At 31.9% G+C, this 27,051-nt stretch overlaps 4 protein-coding genes and 1 long non-coding RNA gene across 16 annotated transcripts in view; 2 read left to right on the top strand and 3 right to left on the bottom strand.

Moving 5' to 3' along the window:
- LOC145941602 (uncharacterized) overlaps positions 1–27,051 on the top strand; it is a 296,529-nt gene that overhangs the window by 23,358 nt on the left and 246,120 nt on the right. Inside the window, exon 5 of one of the 10 annotated variants that reach the window (XM_083047762.1) lies at positions 3,141–3,267. The exons of 8 other annotated variants lie outside the window; for them this stretch is intronic. In XM_083047762.1, coding sequence (XP_082903888.1) covers positions 3,141–3,241 — 101 coding nt within the window. In that variant the 3' untranslated portion in view covers positions 3,242–3,267. Of the gene's footprint in view, positions 1–1,693; positions 2,941–3,140; positions 3,268–27,051 lie in introns of those variants that run through there. One more of the 10 variants, XM_083047768.1, reaches the window with a different exon arrangement.
- On the bottom strand, positions 8,003–11,581 carry LOC145942094 (uncharacterized; the record flags this gene model as incomplete). The annotated part of the gene is made up of 9 exons (XM_083048582.1): positions 8,003–8,412; positions 8,534–8,674; positions 8,759–8,918; positions 9,036–9,265; positions 9,804–9,884; positions 9,972–10,061; positions 10,139–10,273; positions 11,040–11,198; positions 11,377–11,581. Coding segments are annotated over 9 exons (1,338 nt in total), but the record flags the coding sequence as incomplete, so codon positions are not given.
- LOC145941962 (uncharacterized) lies at positions 11,590–17,911 on the bottom strand. 3 transcript variants are annotated; one of them, XR_014426265.1, is made up of 4 exons: positions 17,564–17,911; positions 16,508–16,603; positions 15,664–15,854; positions 11,590–11,615 (listed from the first exon to the last, which is right to left on the bottom strand). It is a non-coding gene; the product is annotated as an uncharacterized LOC145941962 (long non-coding RNA). The 3 variants fall into 3 exon arrangements; XR_014426266.1 differs by lacking the exon at positions 11,590–11,615 and adding an exon at positions 11,856–12,164; XR_014426264.1 differs by lacking the exon at positions 11,590–11,615 and having other exon boundaries at positions 15,241–15,854; positions 17,564–17,908.
- Positions 12,518–15,058, bottom strand: LOC145941960 (uncharacterized). The gene has a single exon (XM_083048393.1). It carries the CDS (start codon positions 14,851–14,853, stop codon positions 12,766–12,768), a length of 2,088 nt encoding a protein of 695 aa, XP_082904519.1. The 5' UTR covers positions 14,854–15,058; the 3' UTR covers positions 12,518–12,765.
- On the top strand, positions 21,823–23,714 carry LOC145941985 (uncharacterized). The gene is made up of 2 exons (XM_083048434.1): positions 21,823–22,648; positions 23,512–23,714. The coding sequence occupies exon 1, from the start codon at positions 21,878–21,880 to the stop codon at positions 22,532–22,534; it is 657 nt and encodes a 218-aa protein (XP_082904560.1). The 5' UTR covers positions 21,823–21,877; the 3' UTR covers positions 22,535–22,648; positions 23,512–23,714.

Raw genomic sequence — 27,051 nt, 5'->3', positions numbered from 1 at the left:
CCTCTCGATGCTACGAATATAACGCACAACGCGAATCTTGACAGCCAATGAGCATCGCGGAAAAGTGACAACAATAAACTTCGAGATATTCGAGTAATCGACTTTACATATCTTTTTTAAAAAAGGATTTTTCGTCTTTTTTTATCAAATTATTTAATAATTGAGGTTCATCTGCTACTATCGCTTCCGTATTATTTTCTGTTTCTTCCAATTGGAAATTTAAATTTTTTAAATTTTGCTAAACATAATTTATTATGATCATTTGGCAATGTAATATATAAGATAGAATAAATCATTGTTGTGCTTTAATTACGTTAAAACGGCAACTTTTTTAACATTAATTGTCCCTTCGCAAATAATTTTTGATTTTGTCGAAATACCTCTAACTAATACACATAATTTATAATTATTATTTAATAGAGCAGTATAAGATATAATTTATTCAATATTTCCTGTAACAAAAGTGATAAATGAAATATTCTACCTGTAACTTTTTTTACCTTTAACCATTTGTTTTCGAGGCAACTTCTTATTAATAACAGTTCTTATTTTAAGAACAGTTTCATACGTTTTAACTCTCCGTATAAACATTTTTTTAATGTATTAAGAGATAATATTACTTCGTGCACTTCATCTAAGAAGATTATTTAAGATGCAATATATAGAAATTAAGCCCTTTCAAAAGTTGCTTACACAATAATTACATATATATTACGCATTAACTTTTTATTGTTGTACATACGTTATGAAATCTCTTCAAATTTGAATGTCTATTTGTGCTCTTGAAGACTATTGACTTTAGAAATATCTTTTTTATAACAATCTCTCGCATGATTCGCAAATATGTTGTAGTGTGTTCACTGAGCGTTTAGTCGAGACTTTAAATGCTTTATGATGTTTAGAAATAATATCATTATTACTCAAAATTGTATTGGTCTGTTGATATTTACATATATCTGCTTTTTCTTGTGCAGAAGTCACAATTTTATTTATTGTAAACAAGGTTTAAGATTTTATTGACCAACACTGACTAAGACTAATTCTTATATTATAAGACTTTATTTGGGAATAATCTCAATTCGAGATTTATTTCCCGACTCCCCTCTAACCCCCCTATAAAATTATAGGCGAGAAAAATATAGATCCGAAAGTCGCTGAATCGGGAATCGAACCCGAGACCTTTCGCTCGATTTCGGGTTCGATTCCCGATTCAGCGACTTTCGGATCTATATTTTTCTCGCCTATAATTTTATAGGGGGGTTAGAGGGGAGTCGGGAAATAAATCTCGAATTGAGATTATTCCCAAATAAAGTCTTATAATATAAGAATTAGTCTTAGTCAGTGTTGGTCAATAAAATCTTAAACCTTGTTTAAAAAAATTCGACTGGCAAATCACATCTTACATATTTTTATTTATTGTGTTTATGTCAACATGAATTAATGCTTTGTCTAAATATTCAGTTTTTCGATAATAAAACTGTAAGTTGATAAATTAAACGCTTCATATATCTTACTTTTGGAAAATGAGGCGATATAATAATTGAATTGAAAGAAACATACCTTTGCAAAATGTTAAATCTATATGACAGCTACGCATATGATCCAATTTCGGATTTGAAGTTTTTATAGTATATGTATGAATACTTTACACACATCAATTTTGGTGCATTCTTTAAAGTACATCTATTTACAGTTTCGAGGAACTTCTGATAATGGTCAATTAAAAGCGAATCGTAAATTTTACAATTGAAGTATTACACGACCAAGATTTTATGGATCTATCTGTTATTAATGATAATTTATTTACTACTTTTCCTTCTGTATTCATTACCAAAGGTTCAAATGAAGTTGCATTATGATGATATGTAGACTCAAAAAAATAATTTTCAGATGAGGCTGTACGTCTAAATTCGCCACATAATGCAGTTAATTTGTCTTTAATTGTAGAACATTCTGCGACAAGAGTTAAGCTTCTGCTTTCTTCTAATTAAAGTTAATTTTGTATATATTGCGAATATAACTGATTCTAATACATATGTACCAACATACAATATTTTCGTTACGGCTTTTAATTATTTCTCAATATGATCTCTAATATTGAGTTTATTTAATGATACTTTTAAATATTTCTAAAGAATTATGAATTTTTATAGAATTTCTCGACCAGAATTAGAATTATATTTGTGGATTTTTTTTTCTCTTTTTATAAATAAATCTTCTAATAGTATAATATTTAAATTGCGGATGTATTCCACGCAAAATAGCCCGCAATTGTTAGTCGCTCCTTCCTGTTCCTTCCAAGGACATCCGGACAAAATATATCTTTACATGATGACTCATGGTATTTCAATGCCTTAGAAATTTTTTGTGCTCTTTTCAAAGTACCTTTTTTTAATGAATTTAAAATTACTATTAAATAATTGCATTGCAGTACTCCCTTAAAATATCTTTTTTTAAAATTATTAAATAATAATGAGTGTATATACAAATAGATTAACTATAAGAAAGATTTTTCAAAAAAGTTACTATTTCGAGCTGTTGAAGCGGTATACCTGATAATGATGCAGAGTCCGTATTATACATTTTGAGATTTGCATTGGAAATCATTTTTGTGAAAAAGGAAAGAGATGTAATGATATCTATAGAAATATATATATTCTCGATTTTGGAAGATTTTTCGATATTCTATTTGACCAAAAGAACTCATTAATTTAACTATCCTCGGAACTGCTGGTTGTCTACGTCATCAAAAAAAGGATCTGATTCGTTATATCTTAACGAAGGCAAAAGTATCGGCAAAATATGACAGATTCTCACCCGTTTCTAGTGAATCATGTCCCTCTGATTATAAGTCCCAATATTCCTATGGTACGCACAATGCATGTACACACATTTTTTTAATTTGCATATGTAAAATATAAATCAAGAATATATACAATTTAGGAAAAAGATTTTAAAAATTTTTTTAAATTAATTAAAAGATCAATTAAAAAAATTATTAATTAAATTTAAATAAAAGAAGATTAGGATTTTGTTATAACTTCCTCAAATAGTGCTTTTGCAATAATTGATACTTTAAAATATGCATATTTCACATTTTCTAATGTTGCATTGAATTCAAAAAATTGTTTGAATTTTAGTTTTTCAGGAGAGAAAGAGAAAGATTGCACAAGCTTCTACATATTCCCCTTTGAGGCCTAATATTGTCCCTATGGATATATTGCATATATGTAGAATATAAATCAAAAATATAAATTTAAGAAAAAGATTAATTAAATATAAATAAAAGAAGTTTAGAGTTTGGTTATACTTTTCTTAAATAGTTTCGCAGTGGTTGATGCACAAAACTGCATCGTAGGCTTCTGTTTTAATCAATATCTAGAAGTTTCGCCGTGTCACCGCTGGGATTTCCGCTGCAAAAGTCGCCATTCTCTTCGGTCCGGCCAGGGTCTATCGCTCCGATCAACAACTGATTATTTCGCAGTTCAAGTTTGACAGTTGACCAAGTAGGGATTTAATTTCTCGCTGTAATCCTTGTTCCTCATTATGCGTTCGGCGGTTTTATTATAGTCCACCGTGGGAGTTACTATGTTGTTGAGCATACGGAGAAATTTTTAAAACAACACATACAATTTTATTGCATAATAGGCATTCTGCTCTGGTATTATTAATTTTTTGAAAATTTGTTTTCCACGTATTATTATTTAAAGTAGAAATTTCTTTGTACTCATGGTTCAAATGTGTTTTTAAATAAATAAATCTTTAATTAATTTAAAGTTAGTGTAACATAAGCTACATGTCCCATTATCATCAATTGGAATATAAAATTCCTATATCCAGAAATAATAACTTTTTTCGTGCAGTTCAGTACAATGGCGCTACAACTCCGAATAGTCGGAGAGCTGGCGTTAAAAAACTGCAAGAGTTTAGTAATGGCTGATTTTTTCACATAACGTTATATTGAGGGTGTACATGAGTCAGCACCCACTCGCAAGGTCAGGTATTGGGACACCTGGCGCCGGCGCGCTTTGAAGTAGGTCAAATTATTAAGAGCGATAAAAGTGTTTTGTAATGGCTCAAATTTTGTGAGAAACTAATAAATAATATAAAAACCGTTAGAAAGTGGTCAGACCGCACAGTTATGGGACGCAGCGAGTCAGCACCTCGCATAAGTGGTCGCAATAATGAGGTCAGTAAAACTGTTCCGAAATAGCTGAAAATTTAGAAACTATTAAATTATTGCATATAATGAAGGAAAAAAGCGGTCAGACGTCAGTTTAATGGGACTGACGCAGTCAGCAGTCGTTAGAAGTGCGAAGATCAAGCGCGCGCGGCTGCTCCAAGCGCGTAGTGATTTGCTTATAATTAAATTCCATTTGTATTTAATAAAATGATTGAAAGTTATTTTTAACTAAATTATGATTGAAATTGTTATTCCACACATCTCACAATCAGTGCATCGGCTGCAACTCGACACGCGCAGCAAAGATTTCGCATCTGCAATCTACCATCTCACTCTCGATCTTTCTCTTGTGCGATTATTGTATATATTGAAGTCGAGACGTTTCCAAAACGCTGTAATAAAATATTTTTTTATTAAGTACTTTTTGAATTATAAAACTTGAAAATTACAGTACCGCCGACATTCGCATTACCCAAGATGTATCACGTGGAGGTTGCCCAGTCGGATTTACATCTCGTGTATGTATGTGTGCGTGTGCGTGTGTGTGTGCGCGCGCGCGCATGCATGTGTGTATGTGTCAGCACAGCCAGAGATAAGGATCCCGAAGTTCGTCAGTCCCCCGGTATTTTACGACTCCAAACCCTCTCTGTGCGCACGAGTGTGTGTGTGTGTGTGTGTGTATGTGTGTGTTAGATGTAATTAAAGAATTAATGTATTAGGTGTTCAAATTGATGTCTGTTTACTGCTTGACAGTGTGCCGAACGGATGTAGATACTTTGCACTCTTTGCAGTACATTTTCTAGCATTTCCTGTCCAATTGAATTCGAAATGTCTAATATTCTGGCTCGTAATTTATCAATGTTGGCAGGTTTTGTTTCGTATATCTTGCTCTTCAAATATCCCCAATAAAAATAATCTAGTTAGGTCTGGTGATCTAGGTAGCCACTTGATTGTACCTCTTCTACCAATTCATTTATTAGAAAATGTTTCATTCAGAAAATCACGAGTCATTACGGCAAAGTGAGCTGGAGCCCCATCCTGCTGGAACCAAACATGTTCAAAAGCAATTCCTGTAATGTTTTAGACATACGTGGCACGACTTCGGTTTTTAATAGGTGTACGTAATTGTGTGCATTTATATTCCCTTCAATAAAAACGGCCCTACAATATGTATGATGACCTATTATCTCAGCCCAAACATTTAGTTTCTGGGAATATTGAGTGTGACAATCCCTCATCTATTGGGGATTATAGTTAGCCCAATATTAAATTTTGACGATTGACAGATCCGTTTAACTCGAAGGTGGTCTCGTCAGAAAAACAAATCCAATTAAAAAATTGATGGTCTTCATCATATCGTCTCATCATTTCTTCGCAAAATTTAATTCTTCTGTCAAAATCATTCTCAGACAGTTCTTGAACGAGTCTCATTTTATACGGGAGGTAATCATGTTTCTTCAAAATGTCTGCGACCGATTTTCGGCTTATATTGCACTGAGCTATTTTCGAAGGAGGCTTAAGGGGATTTTCGATAACACTTTGTAGAACTTTCAAAGCTACATCATACTTGCTGTTTTTGATTTCCCGGATCTTCTTTCATCTGCAACTGAACTTGTTCTTTCGAATCGCGAAACTATTCGATAGACAGCAACTTTAGAAATTTTATCGCGATGAGGATGTGTTATTAAACAGATTCGCGACATCTTGGTAGAATCTCATTTTATCATTATATCCTCGCATCATAAGAATATAGTAATTCTCTCTGTATGAGTTAGATGCATTTTTAAAAGTAATCAGATATGTAATGGTACAATCGTAGAAAAATTAAAGATTTTATGTAGAAAAAGTGATAAGGAATGACGGATTTCTCAGATATTATTAAATTGTACGAGTATGAAGTTCGCGTTCTTCTGCCTTCATATTTTCAGGAGAATAATAACGTGTAATGGTCCAAATATGATTTATTTTCGACGGTGCTAATAAATAAATAAGAAAAAAATATTTTTATCCGATTTATCCTCCAGTCCGAAAGCCTTCAGTAACTCGAATAAGCGCATCGGCATATAATTAACACTGTCGATGAATTTCGTATGTCCTAATTGTATGTCGTTAATTTTGAAATTAGTTAATGTTCCTTGGGGAGATAGGCCCCCGGGGTGCAATATAAAAAATAAATTCATTAACGGGGGACAATCACTCCCCCCCCCCAACCCATCTCTGAACACTATATGCAATTAAACGCATGAGGGGAGCCTAAGCTCCTCAAAGTCAAGAGTTAAAAAGCTGATATGAAAATTGACCCGGTCGACTGACCGGGGCGATGTATTGTATATAATTTCTAAAAATTTACCTTTAAAAAAAGGTAAAAAGAAACGCCAAGTATAAGCACGCCAGTAATGAAAAATTACCCATTGCAAACTCATGTAGAATCGCACGAAAAATTACTCATTGCAAACCTATGTAGAATCGTATGAAAAATTACCCACTGCAAACCCATGTAGAATCGCACAAGAAAAATAATAATATCAAAAAAATTGCGCCATGTAAAAGTAGAAACTTGTATCAGTGAAAAATTAAAGTTGCAAACCCATATAAAGTCGTATATAGACTTCTCTTCACGCTGAAAGTTGTATGAAAAATTACCTACTGCAAACCCATGTAGAATCGTAATAATAATAAAAAGGATAATTCAAACACAAAAAAATTAAAAATTAATAGAAAAATTAAAAATTTTTGCAAAAATAAAAAATTATTACAAATTAAAAAATTTAAAAAAAATTGGTGCTGCTAAATTAAACAATTTTTAAAGTTAATTTTGAAATTTGTTTTGAAATTTTGAAATCGACGACGAGAGAATAAAGAATTTCCAATTTTTTTGTAAATAATTAATATATAATTTTATTGTGAGTAAACTTACGTGAAGATTCTGCCTTGGATTCTTCTTCCGCTTGTCGTCTTTGGGTGAGGAAAGCCAGTTTTACAGGGGTGTTATTCGCTATGAATAATTAATAACGATTGAAAATTTAACTTTACCCAGCAAACACGGGTATATAACTATTATATTGTCATAATAAAACGAAATGTAACACGCAATATAACACAAAGGTATAAGGTTATATACACGTTAGTAGTAATTTCCTACTCATATATATTACAGCTATATAACATTTAATGTAACATGTAAATAACGTGTTATATAATTTTCTTCAAAATTATATAATACTTACATAACATGTACAAATATTAGTTAAAAATTTATATAACTGTAATGTAAATTATAAGAATTATGTTATAAAACTTATATACTTTTGTTACTGAATAGTTATATATATATATATATATATATATATTGAGAATAAAAATTTTAATTATTGCATACTTGTTACAAACGCAAATACTATAAATATTAAATTATTTAACTAATTTCAAGCAAAACTAAAGAACATTTTGATTAATTTTGCATGGAATTAATTTAAAAATTTAATATTTATATAATATTCGCGTTTGTAACAAAAGTATATATACAATTAAAATTTTTATTCTCAAATGGCTGATATATATATTAATAAAAGGTATAAATTATATTTGTTTTTATATAAAGTTTCTTTTATTCATTATTCATTTTTGAATATATATGTAATATATATATTAATACATATAGACTAATTTTGTACATATTAGACTTTTTAGACAAAAACATAAATATAAATAAGAATAAAATCTATAAGAACTAAAAATTTGTACTATATTTTTATAGATTTTTCTATAGACAAAAACAAAATGATAATAAAATGATAATCATATAATCAGTAACTTGCACGTAATTAATACAAAACGAAAATGAACATACTTTAAAAATGTCAACTTAAATTTATCGGAAACGAAAATAAAATCTATAAGAACTAAAAATTTGTATTCTATTTTTAGATTTTTTTGTAGACAAAAACTTATTTATGCTTATGAAGATTTTGTATAATTTTTTCTTAAGCATCTTGTTAATTTTAAGTGATGTATGTTTCTCAACATAATAACTATTATCATGTCAATTACTTGTGAAAGTACGTTCGCGCACAATACCGTTTCTCATTCCTTTCATATAATGAGTTCGTTGGCCTGTAATATATTCGTTTCCGTTTGAATTATTGCGATCAACATAGTCTCAAGCTTGAGCTGTTGTTTCAAATTTTCATAAATCCTTTTTAGAATATGCAACTCGTGTTTTAGTCCTCCTAAATATCACAAACAAGTGTTATCACAATTAGCTATCCTATAGTAATACATCTCGGTTATTTTATCAGTAATTATCGTAGTATTAATCTTCAGTCTTTCGCGATTCACTTTTTTAATTACTTTCATCATTATTTTGTTCACGTTCGACATCTTTTCCTTTGTCTTCTCTCTGTTTCCGTTGTTTTGCAAAACGCAGCCATTCCGCTGCTATATTATCAAACTCGGCTTCCGTGAAATTGGAATGTTTAAAAATAATTTCTCCTGGAAAAAAATATATTATAGAGTTAATAAAATATAAAAAAGTTTTCGATAAATAGGTATGTTTAAATAATATATAGAACATACTTTTCACAATTTTAATAAAATATAGGTTAGAGACTTTAAAATTATTACGGATGCCTTTCCATGAGCAACTTATAGCACATTCATTGGAAAATATTTTGGAAAGAATGCGATGAATAATATCGCGAGGATTATTTCCACCAATTCTTAACAGAAATTGTTTCTATAAACAGAAATAAACAATTAGAAAACTTTCCATATTTTATTATAGTAAGACTATTTGTATGTCGTATCACAAAACAGTTGTGTATATTAAAATAAAAATGCTATTGAAACTTACAAATTGCGTCACTGCTTCGTTGGTCTCGTGCAACAGCAAATCAAAATTACGTATGTTTTCAACCGTTTGTAGGGGTAATAGTTCAGCAATAAGACTAGTCTCGCTGCTCTTCGTTAAAACTGGAGCCTGGTTCCTTATAACATCTTCAATTCGCTGTATCCGTTCTTTTATATCTTGCAATATTAAATTAGATGTGGCTTGGGAGCGTATTATTTCTTTCAGGTTTCTTTCTGCAATGTAATGAATATAATGTTATATATATATATATATATATATATATAATATTGATGCTTGTGTCGCTAAATGGAAAGCATACATCACATTCACACATATAACATGTACGCATGTGTACACTGCCCGTCATAATTCGTTACATTTTCCTGGCAAATTTATATAAGATGTAACATATTCTACATAAACTTGCTAGGAAAATGTAACAAATTATGACGGACAGTGTACACATGCGTACATGTTATATGTGTGAATGTGATGTATGCTTTCCATTTAGCGACACAAGCATCATTCTATCTTTATTCTTACAGAATGTAAAACAAAGATAAAATGATGCTTGTGTTGACTTGTGTTGCTAAATGGGCTGCTTTCGCGAAATTAAAATGATCCGTGCGCTGTAATTGGTCAAATCTGAAATTTCATTGCATCTTATTGATATTTCAAATTTGACCAATCACAGCGCACGGATCAGTTTAACTTCTTTTATACATGTAGCTATTACTAAATTAATAGCCATATGTATATATTAATACATACTTATTTTTATATTTGAGTCCTCTAGATATCCTTTCATTTCTAGATTTCCTTCAGATAATGGAGCAGATAATGAAGCACCGTCTACAATATTAAGACATTAATATATTATACTATAACTATAATTATTACAATAACTATAATTTTTGTTCATTTCAATAATATGTATACCTTGCAATATTATGGGGAATTCAGAAATATTATATATTTTCTCACTGGATGCAAAACTTGAACTGGAATTTGTGCAAATCTTTTTTTTTTCTGGAAATATATATAGTTTTATAATAATAAAAATATATCATAATAATAATACTAAATACACTACATAATATACATACCATAAGATTGTGAAAGTGGAAAGTTATTCATATCATTTTCCTTTTCTTCATTATTATTGCATGTGTTATAGTTTAATCTTAAGTTGTCCGGACAGGCTGGAATAGTAGAAACTATATTCATACTAATTGGTTTCTCTGTAAAAAAATATTATTTTTTAAACATTTTTCCTGTAAAGCCTTATGTCCACGATGCTAGAAATCGGTCCTAGTTCTCGGACCGAGAAATGTGTAGCCAATAAATATGCAGTTTTTACGGAAAGGCAGCAATTTCATTGGCTACACATTTCTCGGTCCGATTTCTAGCATCGTGAACACAAGGCTTTATAGACTAAATTTCGTACGCATCACTCTCTATCTTACAAAAGATCCCGTACAAAAACGAGATAACTTTATCTGTAGAAATTTTTAATATTTAGAAATATTTTATATTTGTAATTATTAATAAATATGATAATAAATTTGAACTCTATATACTCAAATATGTACATTTTTAGTAAAATAAAGGATGCAAATATATTTAAATTAAATTTTATTTTAAATAAAATAAAAAATCAAGAGACTAATGCATAATTATAATGTACTGGATATCTGACTGTTCCTATACGTCCGCTCGTGTACAAATAGCGATTAAGTCAAACTAAACATAAAAGTCCTCTGTTCTAAATTCATTTTACAAATAACTACGTATTATTTAGAGTTATTAAATAAAAAAGAACGATCATATACGATTATTTACAATCTTCTTAAATTAATAACTCAAATTTTTATATGGTTATTTGCAAAATGATACAGGACTTTTGTGTTTAGTTTGACTTAATCTATCTGCACACGAGCAGACTTACGGGGGCAGTCAGACACCCTGTATACTAAATATAATGAAACAATTTCTTATAATACATACTTTTATAAGTTTTACATGATCGAGACACATAATTTTCCTCTTCTTCGCTGCTAAATCGATTATAAGAAATGCGTTGCCTTTTACCACGTCCCAACCTATCTTCATCAGTTGTTTCATAATTAGAGTCAGCTGCACTTTTCCTTGCAGCTTCTAAAGATGCTATAAAAACAAAAAGTTGATATCTACATTAATCTATGCGTGGGCGTATGAGTTAAGGATAATAATACTAATAATAACAACAATAATAATATATTCAATTTTAACTTATATGATCTAATAATAGTGTAATATAATAACAAGGCATATATACTCAAGATATGAATCCATAAGTACTTACTGCAGTATTTTATGACTTCAACTTCATATAGGTTCCAAGTTTCTACATTCGGGCTTGTATAATTGGCTATCAAAACTTTAGCATTAATTTTCCGTGGCGGCCAATAACACAACTGATTATTGTCCTCGCGTGTAAGCCACGATATTGGCACCTCGGAGTATAAACTGTCTGTCAGAAATTTGACAACTGCATATGTCTTTACTATAAATTCGTCCTGATTTTCCATTTTTCAATATAATCTGTAAAAGGAAACAGTATATTATATGTATAGTATATTGCAGTATATAAAATTATTTCACAAATTAAAATATATATATTTCATGACATCAACTATGGCTGCTTTCGCGAAAAATCAAAATGATCCAAATTAAAATAATCTGTGCTGTGATTGCTCAAATCTGAAATTTCATTGCATCTTATTGAAATTTTATTCAATGAAGTTCAGATTTGACTAATCACACGAATTATCTTAACCTGATTATTTTGATTTTTTGCGAAAGCAGTCTATATTATATTGGCAAATGCAAAATTAAAAAATTAAATATTAATATTAATACAGCATACTTGAAAACACTTAACTCACCTTACAAATATTCGTTCAATATAGATAAAACTTGCAAATTTCCAAGTATATAAGTTAGCATTACTTCTCATACAGTACAGATGATTGCAGTAACATTGCAGGAGCGTTGCAGTTCAGGGTTGGCCGGAAAAGTCCAGTGGGTGGAAAAAACCATGGTAAATTCCGGTTTTTACCGTCCCGGATTTTATTCAATGGAATAAATAAACTGGCAAAAATAATATTACATTAAAATATATTTATATAACTTTATGAAAAAATTTGTTTTAATTAATAAATCATATTAATCACTATAATTTAAAAAAAAACGAGAGAAATATAAAGTCCTTTTTTATTCAATATATGAAATACATTTTTTTAAAACTTTGAAGATATTACTAAAGTTTATATTAATTTTTGGTCTAATGAAAAAAAAACATAATACACAAAATACTAATATGCAAAATTAAAAATTTTTACCATATATTTATTCAAAAATTTATTTAATTTATCGTTTTTAGAAAATGCCAGTTTTTGCCGGTTTTTTCCGGAAAATACCGATTTTTACCACTGGCATGGACTTTATCAAAAAAATATGGAATTTTGCCAACCCTGTTGCAGTTACATTGAATGTAACTACATTGAATGTAACAAGGTTCCTGCAATGTTACTGCAATCATCTGTGCTGTATAGCTCAAGACAAAAAGGAATACATTACAATGACTTACATTTTATTCACAATCTATTTTTAGAATTATTTATCAGTAAAGCATATAAAAATACGAAACATACAAAAAAATACGAATTCATAAAAAATTTACAGCGCGCATCTAATTGTTAGTATGAAGAAGCGGAATTGTAATATAAGAATCGACCTGATCTATATTTTTCAATATTAAACATTTTTTTTTAATTTTAGTGAGTGGAATTGTTATAATTTCTGAAGCAGTTGTGTTTAAAATGACATATATACCTAGTTTTTCTGAAGCACATGGCACAGTGAAAAGAGATTTTGGATTTAAAAAACGTTTTGCACGAAAGAATAATGTACTGTCCTCTTTAACTACATCCAAAATAAAAACTATAGAATTATCATCAAGTACAGCACACTTATCATTTTCTGTTATTGCAATTTTGAAATTTTCATATTGAACACACGAAATTTTATTTTTACTATAAACAACAATCGGATAGTGTATGATGGAACTCGGTATAATTGGTTGCTGTAATTCTTCAAATAGGCGATTTGATAATTCTTCTAAAGGCTTTCCACATTGATGCAATTTTTTTTTAATCTTCTGCATATTATTTTCATATTTAAAGCAACTAAAATTGTCAAGAGAACCAAAAGTTTTTACATCATTACTAATATGAATAAGATTATGAACATTATGCGACAGATATTCTTCACCATAAATAGTCCCGTAATTAGAAACAAACCATAATAATAACGAATGTGCATAAGTTACAAATGTCGTACATATTTGTGGATCAGCCATTATTCTTATCGCAACACTAAGGGAAAGAAAGTGATTATACCAAATCGGAGGAATGGTTGACTTTAAAATTACTATTCCAGTATATAACAAAAATTGACGCAATTCCGTAGCTTTCCATTTATCAATATCAACTAAAGGTCGAGGTTTTCTTGCAAATTCAGAAGGAATGCAATGTCTCATATTCATTAAATGTTGCGAAATTAAATTAATATTTTCTACACGTAATCTGTTATTTCTATTTCCTTTTATCCATAATGTCAACAATCGTTTTGTAACACCCAAGCAAACAAGGTGCATATAATCGAGCGGAATTTGTGAAATCATCCCGATGGAAAGCTTTTCCAATATAGAATTGCCTGTGTGATGTTCAATTTGAGTTCGATTTTTAAATGAGTCATCTGTACGTAAAGTATTGTTAATTTCAGGAAAAGTTACTCTATTCATTACAAAGTCACCTTCTTGTATACATTTCGAACATGAAAAATATCCTGTGTGACCTTTCGTATAAGTGATGAATGATTTGGCTGGAGCATCACACAGTATTGCCTTAATACTAACTTTATATTTATTGTTAAAAACAGTTATGCCATTTTCGGAGAGAAACAAAAATTCGTTAACAAAACCGGAGAGAAAATCATTTGCATCGTTTGGTTTACACATACCATGATACACACCAATAACAAATGGCAATGTAGGAATACTAATATTTTCAATCGATCCCATTATAGGCCATAATTGGCTACCAGAACTTTTTGAAATTGGTAAACCATCTATATTTATGTTTATTTTAATTTCATCTGTCTTAATAAATTTGGAATAAATTTCTATGGATCGTTTTAGAGCAGAATTAAGACCGAAATGTACATACCGACCATTACCCATACATTTAATATTTATTGACGCGTTACGTGGTGTATGAACTAAAACTCTAACATCACCAGGTAATTCTACATGACCATATTTTCTTAATATTTTAAGTAATTCGTTAGCAGTACTGTGAGGTATATTATGATTTATAATTAATCTTTGTAAATCTTCCCGTAAGCTTTGCTTGTTGTCTGTTAATGCAATATTATCTTGTAAATCAGTATTTTCATTGTTTTTAAATGGTGACTCTAACTCTACTGATGATTCTGATGATTCCTCCGATTGGTATATTATATCTTCAAATAATATATTATTGTTACAAAAAATTTTATCAGAATTTACGCTTTTTGCCGCTTCTTCTACTATATTATTATCTACTATATTATTATCTACTACATTATTATCTACTATATTATTATCTACTATATTAGATGATACATTCAGTAAAACATCCGGTAAAACGGATTCTAATGAAATATTACTATTATGTGAAGTTTGATTAATAATTTGATTCCTTCGTCTTTGTGATAAATACCTCACATCTTTAGGCATGCTGACTATAGGATTGTGCTTACACAAGTATTAGCTAATTATACCTAAATAAATAAATATTAAAAGCAAATTATTAAAGTTGTTTTTTAAATTTCGGCTAAATCTATTTCATTTTAAAAAGTTTTAACACAATGCAATTTCGTACTATTTTATTCAAAATTATTGTTCTATCATCTGAATTTACTTTGTATCGTTTAAATGTGTTTTTCTCGAAAACAGTAAACTTTTACAAAAGTATCTTTTTTTTTAGAAAAAGATGTGGAGAATCTGAGGGCTATTCTATAATAGGTTAAAAATATTCTCGTTGACAGTTAATAGTTGTCGATTAACCAATGAGCTGACAAGTTGCTTTGCTATAATTGGTAAATCGGCATTTGTCAACTGGCATCGAGGACATTTGTAATTTATTGTGGAATGATCCTAAAAAAAACTTAAAAATATAAAAAGTTTTGTAAAAATTTTATCTGTTAAAAGGCTTAAAGGTAGTCCATCTCTGGCTCTATGATATGATATAAAGGAATTTTACACGCTATTTTAAAGACCTTTACTTATAATATAAAGTAATTATTATAAATTATTAAAATCCACAGAGTAATATAAGTTATTTGAGAAAAATACTTTTCAAATTTTAACTTCAAAGACAAGTATCTCGATAAAGATGCATTATAAAAAAAATTTATAAATTTATGAGATTAGTTTTACATATTCGCTACAAGAAACATTGCCCACTTTTAGTGAAACACCCTGCATAAACACAATATATATGTGTACATATAAATATACATGCAATATACAAGAGATCATACTTACCTATAGGCTTTACGTCTATCTAGGTGCAGAGATGCGCAGAGAAATCTTTTCTCTCTCTCTTTCCTTGTACTAAAGGAAGTAATCGTCCTTCTAGGTGCAGAGATATGCAGAGAAATATTGTCCCTTTCCTTGTACTAAAGGAAATAATTGTCCTAGGTGCAGAGATGCGCAGAGAAATCCTTGTACTCTCTCTGAAAGTAGTAATATAATTGATGTAAAAGTCTTTCTTTTAGGCTGTTGCAAAATAGAAATTACAAATAAGAATACTTTACACATATCAAATATAAAGCTCACGATAAAGTACAGTAGAAATATGCTATTCACAACTTTGAGGTAAATTTACGTTAGCATACAAATAAAAACTGTTTAATTTTTTATTTGTTAAATAGATAATAAATTTATGCGCGCATGGATTTTGAACTTGATAATAATTAATTATATTTTTATGTTTCACATAAAAATTGACTCGCTTGTGGCTTTATGACTAATATTTATTTATGTAAATAAATAAATTAATCACGATCAAATATTTTTGTAAAAATTGACTCGCTTATGGCTTTATGATTATGACTAATATTATTATAAGTTATACTGACTTGTGAAGTTATAGTTTATTGAAAATTCTGGCTTAATTTTTTTAGCAATGTTCCTTTTTTATCTTTTATTACTTTTTTATTATTTATGACACAGACACAAATGTACGAATCATAGAAACAATCCAGGTAGCAGAATAACGTGTTAAGACAACTTAATGACGTATTCAACAATCATTAAAACGTTATGTATATATAATTTGACATCATTTTGTTATCTGAGTTTAGAATAATTAATTGTTATAACTTACGTGTCCACTCTGTAGCAGCCAAATATCACAGTAGTTTTCACCCAAATGTAAATATCAAAACTTTGAAAAACCAAAACTTTTTCAATAAAATAAGTCCTGCAATAGAAACAAAGCAATAAATAACAAACATAAATAAATTGTAATTATAAATAAATAACAATTAACATATCTAATAATGGGTGCTTTCCTTTTAGCGACACAAGTTGACACAAGCTGACACAATCATCATTCCATCTTTTTTCAACATTCAGGCATAATAAAAGATAGAATGATACTTGTTACAATATTAATATCCAATACAGATACAATATTAATATCCAATGAAGGAATTATTTAATTAAATAATTTATTTAATTTAAAATATATATAATAAAAAAATTTATAATAAAAGTAGTGGAAATGATCAACCAAAACTAGCAATTCAAATTTGTTTTATTTAAATTTCACACGACGTTTCGACCATATGATTCTGGTCCTTTTCAAGTGCAACAAATTAAATTAATTTTAGTTACATCTCAATTTTACACCAAATATCATTAAGCGGAGTTTTTTTTAAAAACAGTCAAAAATAGAAAGTGCGAGATAGCAATCAACTTATCTTCCCGAAGGATAAGTTGATTGCTATCTTGCACTTTCAATTTTTGACTGTTTTTAAAAAAAACTCCGCTTAATGATATTTGGTGTAAAATTGAGATGTAACTAAAATTAATTTAATTTGTTGCACTTGAAAAGGACCAGAATCATATGGTCGAAACGTCGTGTGAAATTTAAATAAAACAAATTTGAATTGCTAGTTTTGGTCGATCATTTCCACTACTCTTATTATTATTTTCGACTAGCGAGTTTTAATGACAATTAAAATAACTTGTATTTTAATTAATATCGATAAACATTTTTATCAATAAAAAAGATGCAATTGAATAGACCTATAAGAACTGATAATTGGCTCTTATAAGTGTTTAACTGAACATTCTCTTTATTAGATGTAAATGGTCATCGCTAGACATAATCAGTAAATAAGCATTATTATTACAGGTATTTGTATCATTTACTTACAGCACTTTCGATGAAACAGTTGTCGTTTTTATAAATTTAAACACAGGGCCTCACATGGGACAGCTTTCGCTACTGAATGATTCAGTGCTCTACGCAGCAAGGAGAATGCAGCAATGATTCAGTGCTCTATGCAGCAAGGAGAACGCAGCAATGATTCAGTGATCTACACAGCAAGGAGAATGCTGTAATGCTTCAGTGCTCTACACAGCAAGGAGAACGCTGCAATGATTCAGTGCTCTACACAGCAAGGAGAACGCTGCAATGATTCAGTGCTCTACACAGCAAGGAGAACGCTGCAATGATTCAGTGCTCTACACAGCAAGGAGAATGCTGCAATGATTCAGTGCTCTACATAGCAAGGAGAACGCTGCAATGATTCAGTGCTCTACACAGCAAGGAGAACGCTGCAACAAGATATTTGAAATAAATTATCGATATTTGCACATAATTATGGTGTTTATAATTTAAAATGGTAAAGCGCTTATTCATCCACCTCAAAATGTAACAAAATAGCACGTTATACGAAGAATTTAGATTGCAACGTGGAGCATAACCTAGATTTTTCGAACAGCAATTTTGTAAGATTTCGAACAAATATTAGTAGAAAAGAATAATATAGATCAATTTACTTTAACATGTTGTGTAGAAAATGTTTTGTATATATATTAGCTGATTATTTATAAAGACTAAAAGGATTACCTTTGATATAAATTATCCACGACAATTCCGTGCAGATCACATCAGAACGGGAAACCGGAAAGAGCTATTTCTTCTCAGTAACATGGCTTCCACATATACATACACACACACAGGACACGGAAATGCTTGTTGCGCGGCAAAATTTTAAAATGGCGCATATTACAAAATATATAACATTAAAGTAATGCTAACGCAACGCTTGTTATATAACATGTAATATTTCCATTGTATTGCTGTTATACTGTTATAACCAGTAAATATCAAAAGCATATAACAGTTTTAAAACATTATTATATTGCAGTTACAAAAGAAAATAATGTAACATTAACATTAATAACGTATAACTTCTGTTATATTACGTGTTACTTGTAGGTTATATAATAATTATAATCTGTGTTTGCTGGGTATTATATAATCACGGTTGCAATTTTCTCATCAAAAGTATAGAATAAAATAATTACCTAATAACTGTATCCTTCGATGATCGTATTGGAAACTTTCACGCATAAGTATTATTTCAGCGGCAATGTTTAACAAGACCACCGAAATGCCTCAATCTATATAAAATTCCGAGTGAAAAATTGGGGCTCAAGCATGTTAATTTCGTAGAAATATTGTAATTATTAAGCGACCTTTTTCCGTCAGCTACGATAAATACGAAATAGCATTTATGATCAGCACTAAACTCGCGGCTAAAATTACGCATTCAAATATTAAATTTTTGAGAGCTGTCATTTTTTCTCCTCACTCACACGTTTACACATAACTTACAGAGCATTAATACAACGCACTAATATGATATGTCGCAACGCGCACATTTACGAAACGTGTAATTTAATTCGGACAATGTCAAACTCAAAATGTTTATTTTCTATTACACAATGCGAAATTTATCGAGTTGACTCTGATTGTTGGTGAATTTTAGCAACAAGCTACCGGAATAAGTGCTTAAATATACAATAGCACTGTTTTTGCATTACGATAATACTTTTTCTAAATATTTTGCAACTTGAGAAATAATACATAATTGTTTTTTGTTTCATCATAATCACATATTTGACGGCGTTACATTGTTTATTTTTATCAAATATATGATTAGGAATATTTAATATATCTTTTTGTAATTTTCTAACCTTATAATGGTCAGATTGCTCTTCTTATTTTCGTAAATGAATTACTTTTATCACTTCTTGTTGTATCTTCAAAACATTGTTTTTTTACAACATTTCGTAACTGGACAAAATCACGCTTTCTATGCATTTCTTGCTGAGTTGTCTCTATACTACAACTCCCCAGACAGCCATATCTGTTTGAACAGATTTTGTCAAACGTCTGTTACATATTTTTGCTAGCAAAAAAACTGCAGATTGTATACAAAATCTGTTATATGAAATAATGATAGCAGAATGTTGGCAGAAATGTTACAAAACCTGCTGACATAATTTGGTAGCAAGTCAGCAGCATAAACCAAGTAGGATTTGTATAAAATTATCATAGCAGATTGGCGGTAGAACTCGAGCAGAAACCGAGCAGGATCTGCTGGGAATCTGCGCAACGTAGTTTGATGTCAGATTGACGGCAGAAATCGAGCAAGGTTTGCGTGCGCATAATCTGATGACAAATTGACAACAGAATCTGCATTTTGCAGTTATTTAATAGTTCTATCGCTTACCGCTATGCGATGTATTTTCTCGCAATCAAATTTCTGTTAAAAATACATATAAAGTCTGCAAAAGTCGTGGCCTATTATTAAAGGATTTAAAGTACATTTCTATCAGTTTTAAACTAATTGGAATCAATAGGATAAATGGAAAATTATCCATTTACTTCCTATATTGATTTATTTCCTATTCATTTAAAGCATAAAGCAAGAATTTAATTCTCATATAAATAATTATATCTTAAATTTTAAAATTAATTTATTTTTACAATTTATTTTATTATTAAAATTTAATTAAATTGAACATTTGTTATATGAGATATAACTACGATATAACATATATGTTATACATTAAATGTCATATTTATGAAAAGAAAATTATAATTAATTGATAACATCTTATGCATCTGTTATATTTATTAAAAAATATTCAATTTTATTAATATATTTATGTTCAAATTGCAAAAAACTGCAGGTCCTGCTCGCAAATTGCTGTCAGATTGTGTGTTTGAAACTAAGAGAGCGCATTATTACAAAATCAATTATCGTTACATGAAAATATTCGGCATTGCCCTGCGCACATGTTTAGATTCGACAGTCACCTTCAAGGCTGTCGTAAATAATTGTCGACAGTAAAATTGTCAACTCGAGTCATTAAACCGAACAAAACATCTAGCATCTTAACAACAATACATGCCAAAAGTCACCTCGTTGTTCACCGTATCGCGCTAAATCCTATCTAGAAACGTCTAGAAAAATCGCGCGTATAAAAGCAACGAGCGCGCAAAGAGCAGCGCCAGATTGCTTTTCGTATTCGCTATCGAAAGTCGTCGCGCCGTATTATATTCATATTCAATCGAAGGTGCTTACTTCGAACTACCGCGGGTGCATTTGCGAGTTATTAATAATACGAATTGTGTCCTTTTTTATTATATATATTTGTACTTTCTTTTTTGTCTGAAATATATCGTGTAGTGTCAAGATTTGCAATACTTTACTTGCGGTGTCCAAACAACCTTGCCCTTCATGTAACATTGCTGGTCCTTCGAGCCGGATCTTTTTTGTTGTGTCCATTCTCCAGCGGTCCTCTTCCGCGACGGGCTCTCATAGGAGTCAGTGCATTCACGTGCTTGTGAGCGTGCATCTTGCAGTTCAGTTGCTTCGCCGTTGGTTGCACCGCGTCGCCGGTCCACCATGAGCATGGATGCCGACGCTTTGTTGAGGAGTCAACAGGATCTCCATGGTCGCATTGCCCGAGCCTACGAATATTTGAAGAAGTCAGGCACTGCCAAAATCACCGTAGGAGTGATCGAATCACGCTTACAAACCTTGGAAGCGCATTGGAACAAATTCGAACAGAATCATGAGGAATTGTGCAGTACTCACTGGAATTTGGTATCGAAGCGCGATTATATTAAAGCAGACTACTACGGATTGGTAGAAGAAGCATTTACCAAAGAGGCACGTTCATGGACTGTTTGAGCTCACTCAAGAGTGCAATGGCACCGCCGGAGACACCAGATCCACCCCCTCCTCTGCGGCGGACGCTCCCTCGCATTCAGCTTTCAACATTCTCCGGCAAGTATGAGTGGCCGGCGTTTCGCGACCTTTTCCGATCGCTCGTGGTAACCGACCCAGCTGTGTCCAGCGTGGAGTAGCTATTTTACCTGAGATCCAGTGTGAAAGGGGAAGCCTAGAAGATGATCCGGAACATACTCACGACTGATGCAAATTTCGACCGGGCGTGGTCCATGTTGGTCAACCACTACGAAAACAAACGGCTTCTGGTGAGGTCCTGTCTGTCGTCCTTCCTTGCAATACCTAAAATGAAGAATGAGTCAGTTGGAGACTTGAAACGTATTTTTCATGGGATGTTGAATACTGTTGGAACGCTAGGCAGCATCGACCGCCCAATCACGGATTGCACGGATCTACTCGTGCACCTCATAGTCGAAATGCTCGACTCGCGCTCGCGGCGGGACTGGAAAACTGCGATAGGCGAAACATCCGACCCCCCGTCGTACGAGACACTTAAGATATTTCTCGAGTATCGAATGCGCACACTGGAAGCGTTGCATCCTGCAAAGGGCGAGTCGAGCGAGGCATCCGGAAGCAAGTCGAATGCTTCCACGAAATCAGCAAGGTCGCATGTAACGCAGAAGACGATCAAGAAGGGAGGTCGATGCCCTCTCTGTCAAGGAGATCACAACATCCTGTTCTGCAGTGACTTTCAAAGGAAGAAGCCGACGGAGAAGAAGACGTTCGTGGAATCCAATCATCTGTGCCCCAACTGCCTAGGTAAACATCAGCTCGCAGATTGCCAATCGAAGAAGTCCTGTGCCGCATGCAACGTGCGGCACCACTCGTCGACGCATGACGCGTACGCGCCTGAAACCAAATCGTCCGCTACCGTCTCGTCTCTCCACGTGCAAAGCCACAACACGAAGGAAGCTACAGTGCTCCTAGCAACCGCACGCGTTAATGTCTCAGACCGTCAACCATGCATCAGGTGCGCGCGATGGTCGATTCCGGTTCTGAGGTATCACTGGTTACCGAAGCCTTTGCACAGCGTTTCCGCCTTCAACGCTCGTCTGCACACGTTTCCATCCTAGGCATCGGAGGGCGACGCATAACCTTGAAACCGGGAGTTTCAGCCCAATCTTCGGCGGAGCACACGGGGACTCCGAATATACAAGCAGCAAAACATGGAAAACGAGTAGCGGAAGGTACCGGCGAAATTAGTAATAATGGGCTGTAATTGATTATTCCGCGATCCAAATAGATTCCAGAGCGCGAACGAGGCGGAAAATAACAAATCTAGCTGAAAGTGTAGATACGCCACACTTCTTATATATTGAGAAGCTACACCCTAGTGCACTTTCAGAGAAACCACAAGTATTTCTTTTAGTTCTGGCTCAAGGAGCAATATTTAATTTTGTTTTTACATATGTAATGACCGTAGGAATCGCGATTCACGATATTATTATATTTAAGGGGACTTTATCCCAAACGATATTCAGTTCTTTAGTAGTAGCGGGTGCAAAACCGATAGTTTCCGAGCACCGAGTAAAATATAACTTTATTTTAGCTAACCGTGCAAACGCAGGACTCGCGTTTAGCGAAAAAGATATTATTTACAAGAGTTTACTCTTGACGAATACATGTTATTTAATTATAACGCGCTCAACAATTATCATTCCGCACAGCGGGCGATATTTTAATTTATGCCATAACGACCGGGAAGACGTAGGACACGCGACCGGCGTATTTTATTATCTTAAGTTATTCGCGATAATATTAGTTTATTCTGTAACGTCCGGGAAGACGTAGGACACGCAACCGGCGTATTTTGTTATTTTATGTTATTCGCGATAATATTAGTTTATTCTATAACGTTCGGGAAGACGTAGGACACGCGACCGGCGTATTTTATTATTTTATGTTATTTGCGATAATTTTAGTTATACTGTGACGTCCGGGATGACGTAGGACACGCAACAGGCGTATTTCTTTATTTTATGTTAGCATTTAATTATATTTGCAATATTAATTTAAGAATAAATAATTTATGTTATCTTTATTATTTTAGTTACTCGCGAAAGCATATAATTAATATTTCGCGGAATCTCTTTGTCATGGACCGTTGCGTCAGCGAACAAAGAGCGGCGGAGCTTCGGTCAGCAGAATCTGCTGACAAAACACAAGCTCAATGCGGACGCAGTTGATGTCAATCTGCCGCAATACTCTGATTGAATTTGCTGCCAATCTGCCAACATACTGCTAATATTTTGCTTACTGGGTCTTAACTTTTTGCATAGATTGCGAAACAAGTAATTGATATATTCAATATTTGCACGGTCACCATTTGTTCGCAGTATGGTCTCTATTATCATCGATGGTCTGATATACGCTGCTATTACCATTAATAGCAGTTCTATAAATCATTCCATGCATTTCCAGGTTACTTTTAAAGCCTTTTATAATAGTATCGCTCTCCATGTTGTGGAGCTTGTGTTACGATCGAAATTTTTGTAGCATTTATGATTTCTTGATTCGATTTAGTTTTGTTCCACTACACTACATTACATATCGTGCAAAATTTATTGCGGACACCGACGAAGGAATCTTTTTTGTGCAGTAACCAATTGTAACATCAACGCCGGAAAGAGAATCGTAGGCGTTGATGTCTTCATCCAATTATTGTCCGCTATAACAGTTATATACCGAATACAGTTTATTGTTTCTTTTCTTTCGAGATCGAGTTGCTTTTCAACTTTGCTAGTCATTTTTATATTTTCCACGGTTGTTTTCTTAAAACCATTGATTAAATTTTTTCAATATTTAATATAAGTTTTATCGGACATGCATGGAATATTCATGGCTGCACATAGCTCTCTTCCAGAAGGATAAAACCAATTCCAACTAAAATCCTGTGTCCACGATCCGAGAATTCGGTCCGAGTTCTCGGACCGAGAAAAAGTTACTAAAACTCGGATCGTGGACACACCGAACTTGGATGCAAAACTCGAATAGAAAGCTCGGATGAAAAAATGCGTCGCGTTTCATTTTTCCATACTAGTTGCTAGGTTTATATCAATTTAATTTCTTGTTGTCAACATTATTACTTTATAAATAGCTAATAAATGTTGGTGAACGTGACATTGGATAATAGAAATGTAAATTTTATAACTTTTAATAATTTTTTCTTTATTTTTTTACATATTCGACTATAAGCCATCTAGAGTCGTCAAAGTACAACTATTTCTATTCGAGAACTTGAATCGAGAACTCGGACCGATTTCTAGTATCGTGGACACAGGCCTTAATAGTTCCTGTTACAGCAGCCTTATTAATATTTAATGTTTTCGGCTCTGTAGGTTTAGGAGTGGAATTACGTGCACAATCGAATTCGATCAGTCGACTTCTAATGCGTTTCTGCTCTACAGTTTTCTTGTCAAAAATCCAATGATAAATAAGCATGAACTAAGAAAACTGTAGAGCAGAAACGCATTAGAAGTCGACTGATCGAATTCGATTGTACACGTAATTCCACTCCTGATCAGATGTTGGGTTCATAATTACACATTTGGAATTTGAAGAATTGAGTCATTAACTCACGCTGACGAGATTTTATGAGTTTCCAATCTTTAAATTGCACTCTATTCCTCGCGCATAATTATTAAATATTCTGTAGATTTTATTTTATAAAAGAAATATTGACAATGCGATCTTGTTTTGCTTGGACAGGCTTTCAGGCATGGTTTCCTGGATACAATTTATATTCAAACGGCTATTATAGATAAGGTAAACACGTAATCGTAATAAAGGAAGAAAACTTTGCTATAGTAATGCAATATAATGATGCTATGATAATAACATAATTGTGTGATAGAGCGCCTTTAAAGTAATACAAGCAAATGAGAAATAATATTTTCTCACTATATTAAAGTTACAAATCTATATAGTCTATATAAATCTATATACATTATTGATTAATGATTCAATAAATAATAAAAAGAAATTATCGATGTGTTATATATTCGATTGTATAGCGCGCGGACGTAATACGAACGTACGCGGTTAAATCTAAATACCACCTTTAGGAGAGCTCATGCGCGGGGGTTTAAGGATCGTGTGTGCGTGTACGAAGGAGGAGAAGCGAGTTGCTATTACACACGTGTTCCGACCGGACGTATCGTACGTATCCCGTTATTCTCCCAGTATTCTCCCAGTATTCTAACTACTTGTAATTGGGATACCTGTACACATTTTATATTGTCTAATAAATGAAATACACAACACGATGGTTATTAATTACAACAAATAAGAAATAAAAAATATTTTCTCACTCTTAAGGGGGACACCAGGGTAACCACTCAAAAAGGTGTTTTTAGAAATTTTTTTCAAAGAAACTGTACAACGAATCTTTCTGTGACTTTCTGAATATTTATTATATTTTATTATATTGTATTATATTGTATTTAAAAAATAGAAATAATCTTTTCTAATTAATTTGGAGCCCATATATTCACTGTCCAGAGCTCGAAAGTCAGCGTTCCAAAAAAAAGTTGGTGGTCGCGTTGACAGCATTTCAGCCATACAGTTCATCTGAAATAAAAATCCAAAATATTTATGAACTATATACCAACGACTATTACCTGACGTAGAAAAAAAATAAAATTATGAAAAAATGACAAAATGGCAAACCTTTGAAAATAAATAGACGAAAAAATAAAGCCCTTTCATTGATAAAAAAATTAAAAGGGAGTAATAAAAAAAATCCTACATCGGGTAAAAAAGAGATGGATTTTGTGAACAAATTTATATTATTGCGACCTTAATTATAGTAATCGGATGCACAATTTTTTAGATCTATTGTGAATGCGGTTAAAAAAGTCCTTTTTGAGAAAAATGCGTTTAAAGTTTCAGTAGTCATTCATTCGAAAATAAAAAATTAAATTAATTAACTTATTTCTAATCAGCTATTCCTGAACCATATAACAGCTTTTCAGCATTCGAGTTTTCGTTGGCATTGTTGTTTTTACCTCTTTTAGCTTGCAAACGCTTCTCGTGCGTGTTTTCTCACGCGTGACACTCGGCCATAATGGTACGTTTCGTGTCCATTGTACAATATTGATACAAAGGGCATGTTCCGATATTACTGCCCGTACTGAAAATCTATAGTTTACGTTACGTATATTATATATTTTCAGTACTGGCAGCAATAAAATAGGAATATGGGGAAAGTTTCGCATATCCTCACGCCTAATATCTCCAGAACATTCATCAGACTTGTATCTTGTATGTCCATCATTAAATAATATTGTGGCAATGTTAGCAGCAGTTTTTATTGTAAAAGAGCCCGATGAAAACGATGTCTTCGGCACAAACTTCCAAATGATAATAGCGTTGAAACTCTCGTTATTATTTTGATTAAAAATACTGCTTGTATTCAGACAATATCCCTTTTGCTTTTGCTTGCTGTCACGAGCATCAAGAGTCTTCGCACAATTTTGATGCTGAAGAATTTTTTCGGTAAAAATTTTATGAAAGAAAAATTAGTAAACAAACTCTAATAACGTTAAAATATAAAAATAAAAACCGGCTATAGAGAGCGGATACGGGTCAA

The sequence above is a fragment of the Prenolepis imparis genome, unplaced genomic scaffold, assembly GCF_030444845.1.
Source record: "Prenolepis imparis isolate NDT839.2.m4 unplaced genomic scaffold, iyPreImpa1.0 SCAF_10, whole genome shotgun sequence".
Taxonomy (NCBI): domain Eukaryota; kingdom Metazoa; phylum Arthropoda; class Insecta; order Hymenoptera; family Formicidae; genus Prenolepis; species Prenolepis imparis.
The sequence above is the reverse complement of the archived record's forward strand: the minus strand, read 5'-3'. Positions and strand labels throughout refer to the sequence as shown.

Bases quoted from the DNA above. Each gene is read 5' to 3' on its own strand.
- LOC145941960 (XM_083048393.1), bottom strand. From the start codon at position 14,853: ATGCCTAAAGATGTGAGGTATTTATCACAAAGACGAAGGAATCAAATT.
- LOC145941985 (XM_083048434.1), top strand. From the start codon at position 21,878: ATGCTCGACTCGCGCTCGCGGCGGGACTGGAAAACTGCGATAGGCGAA.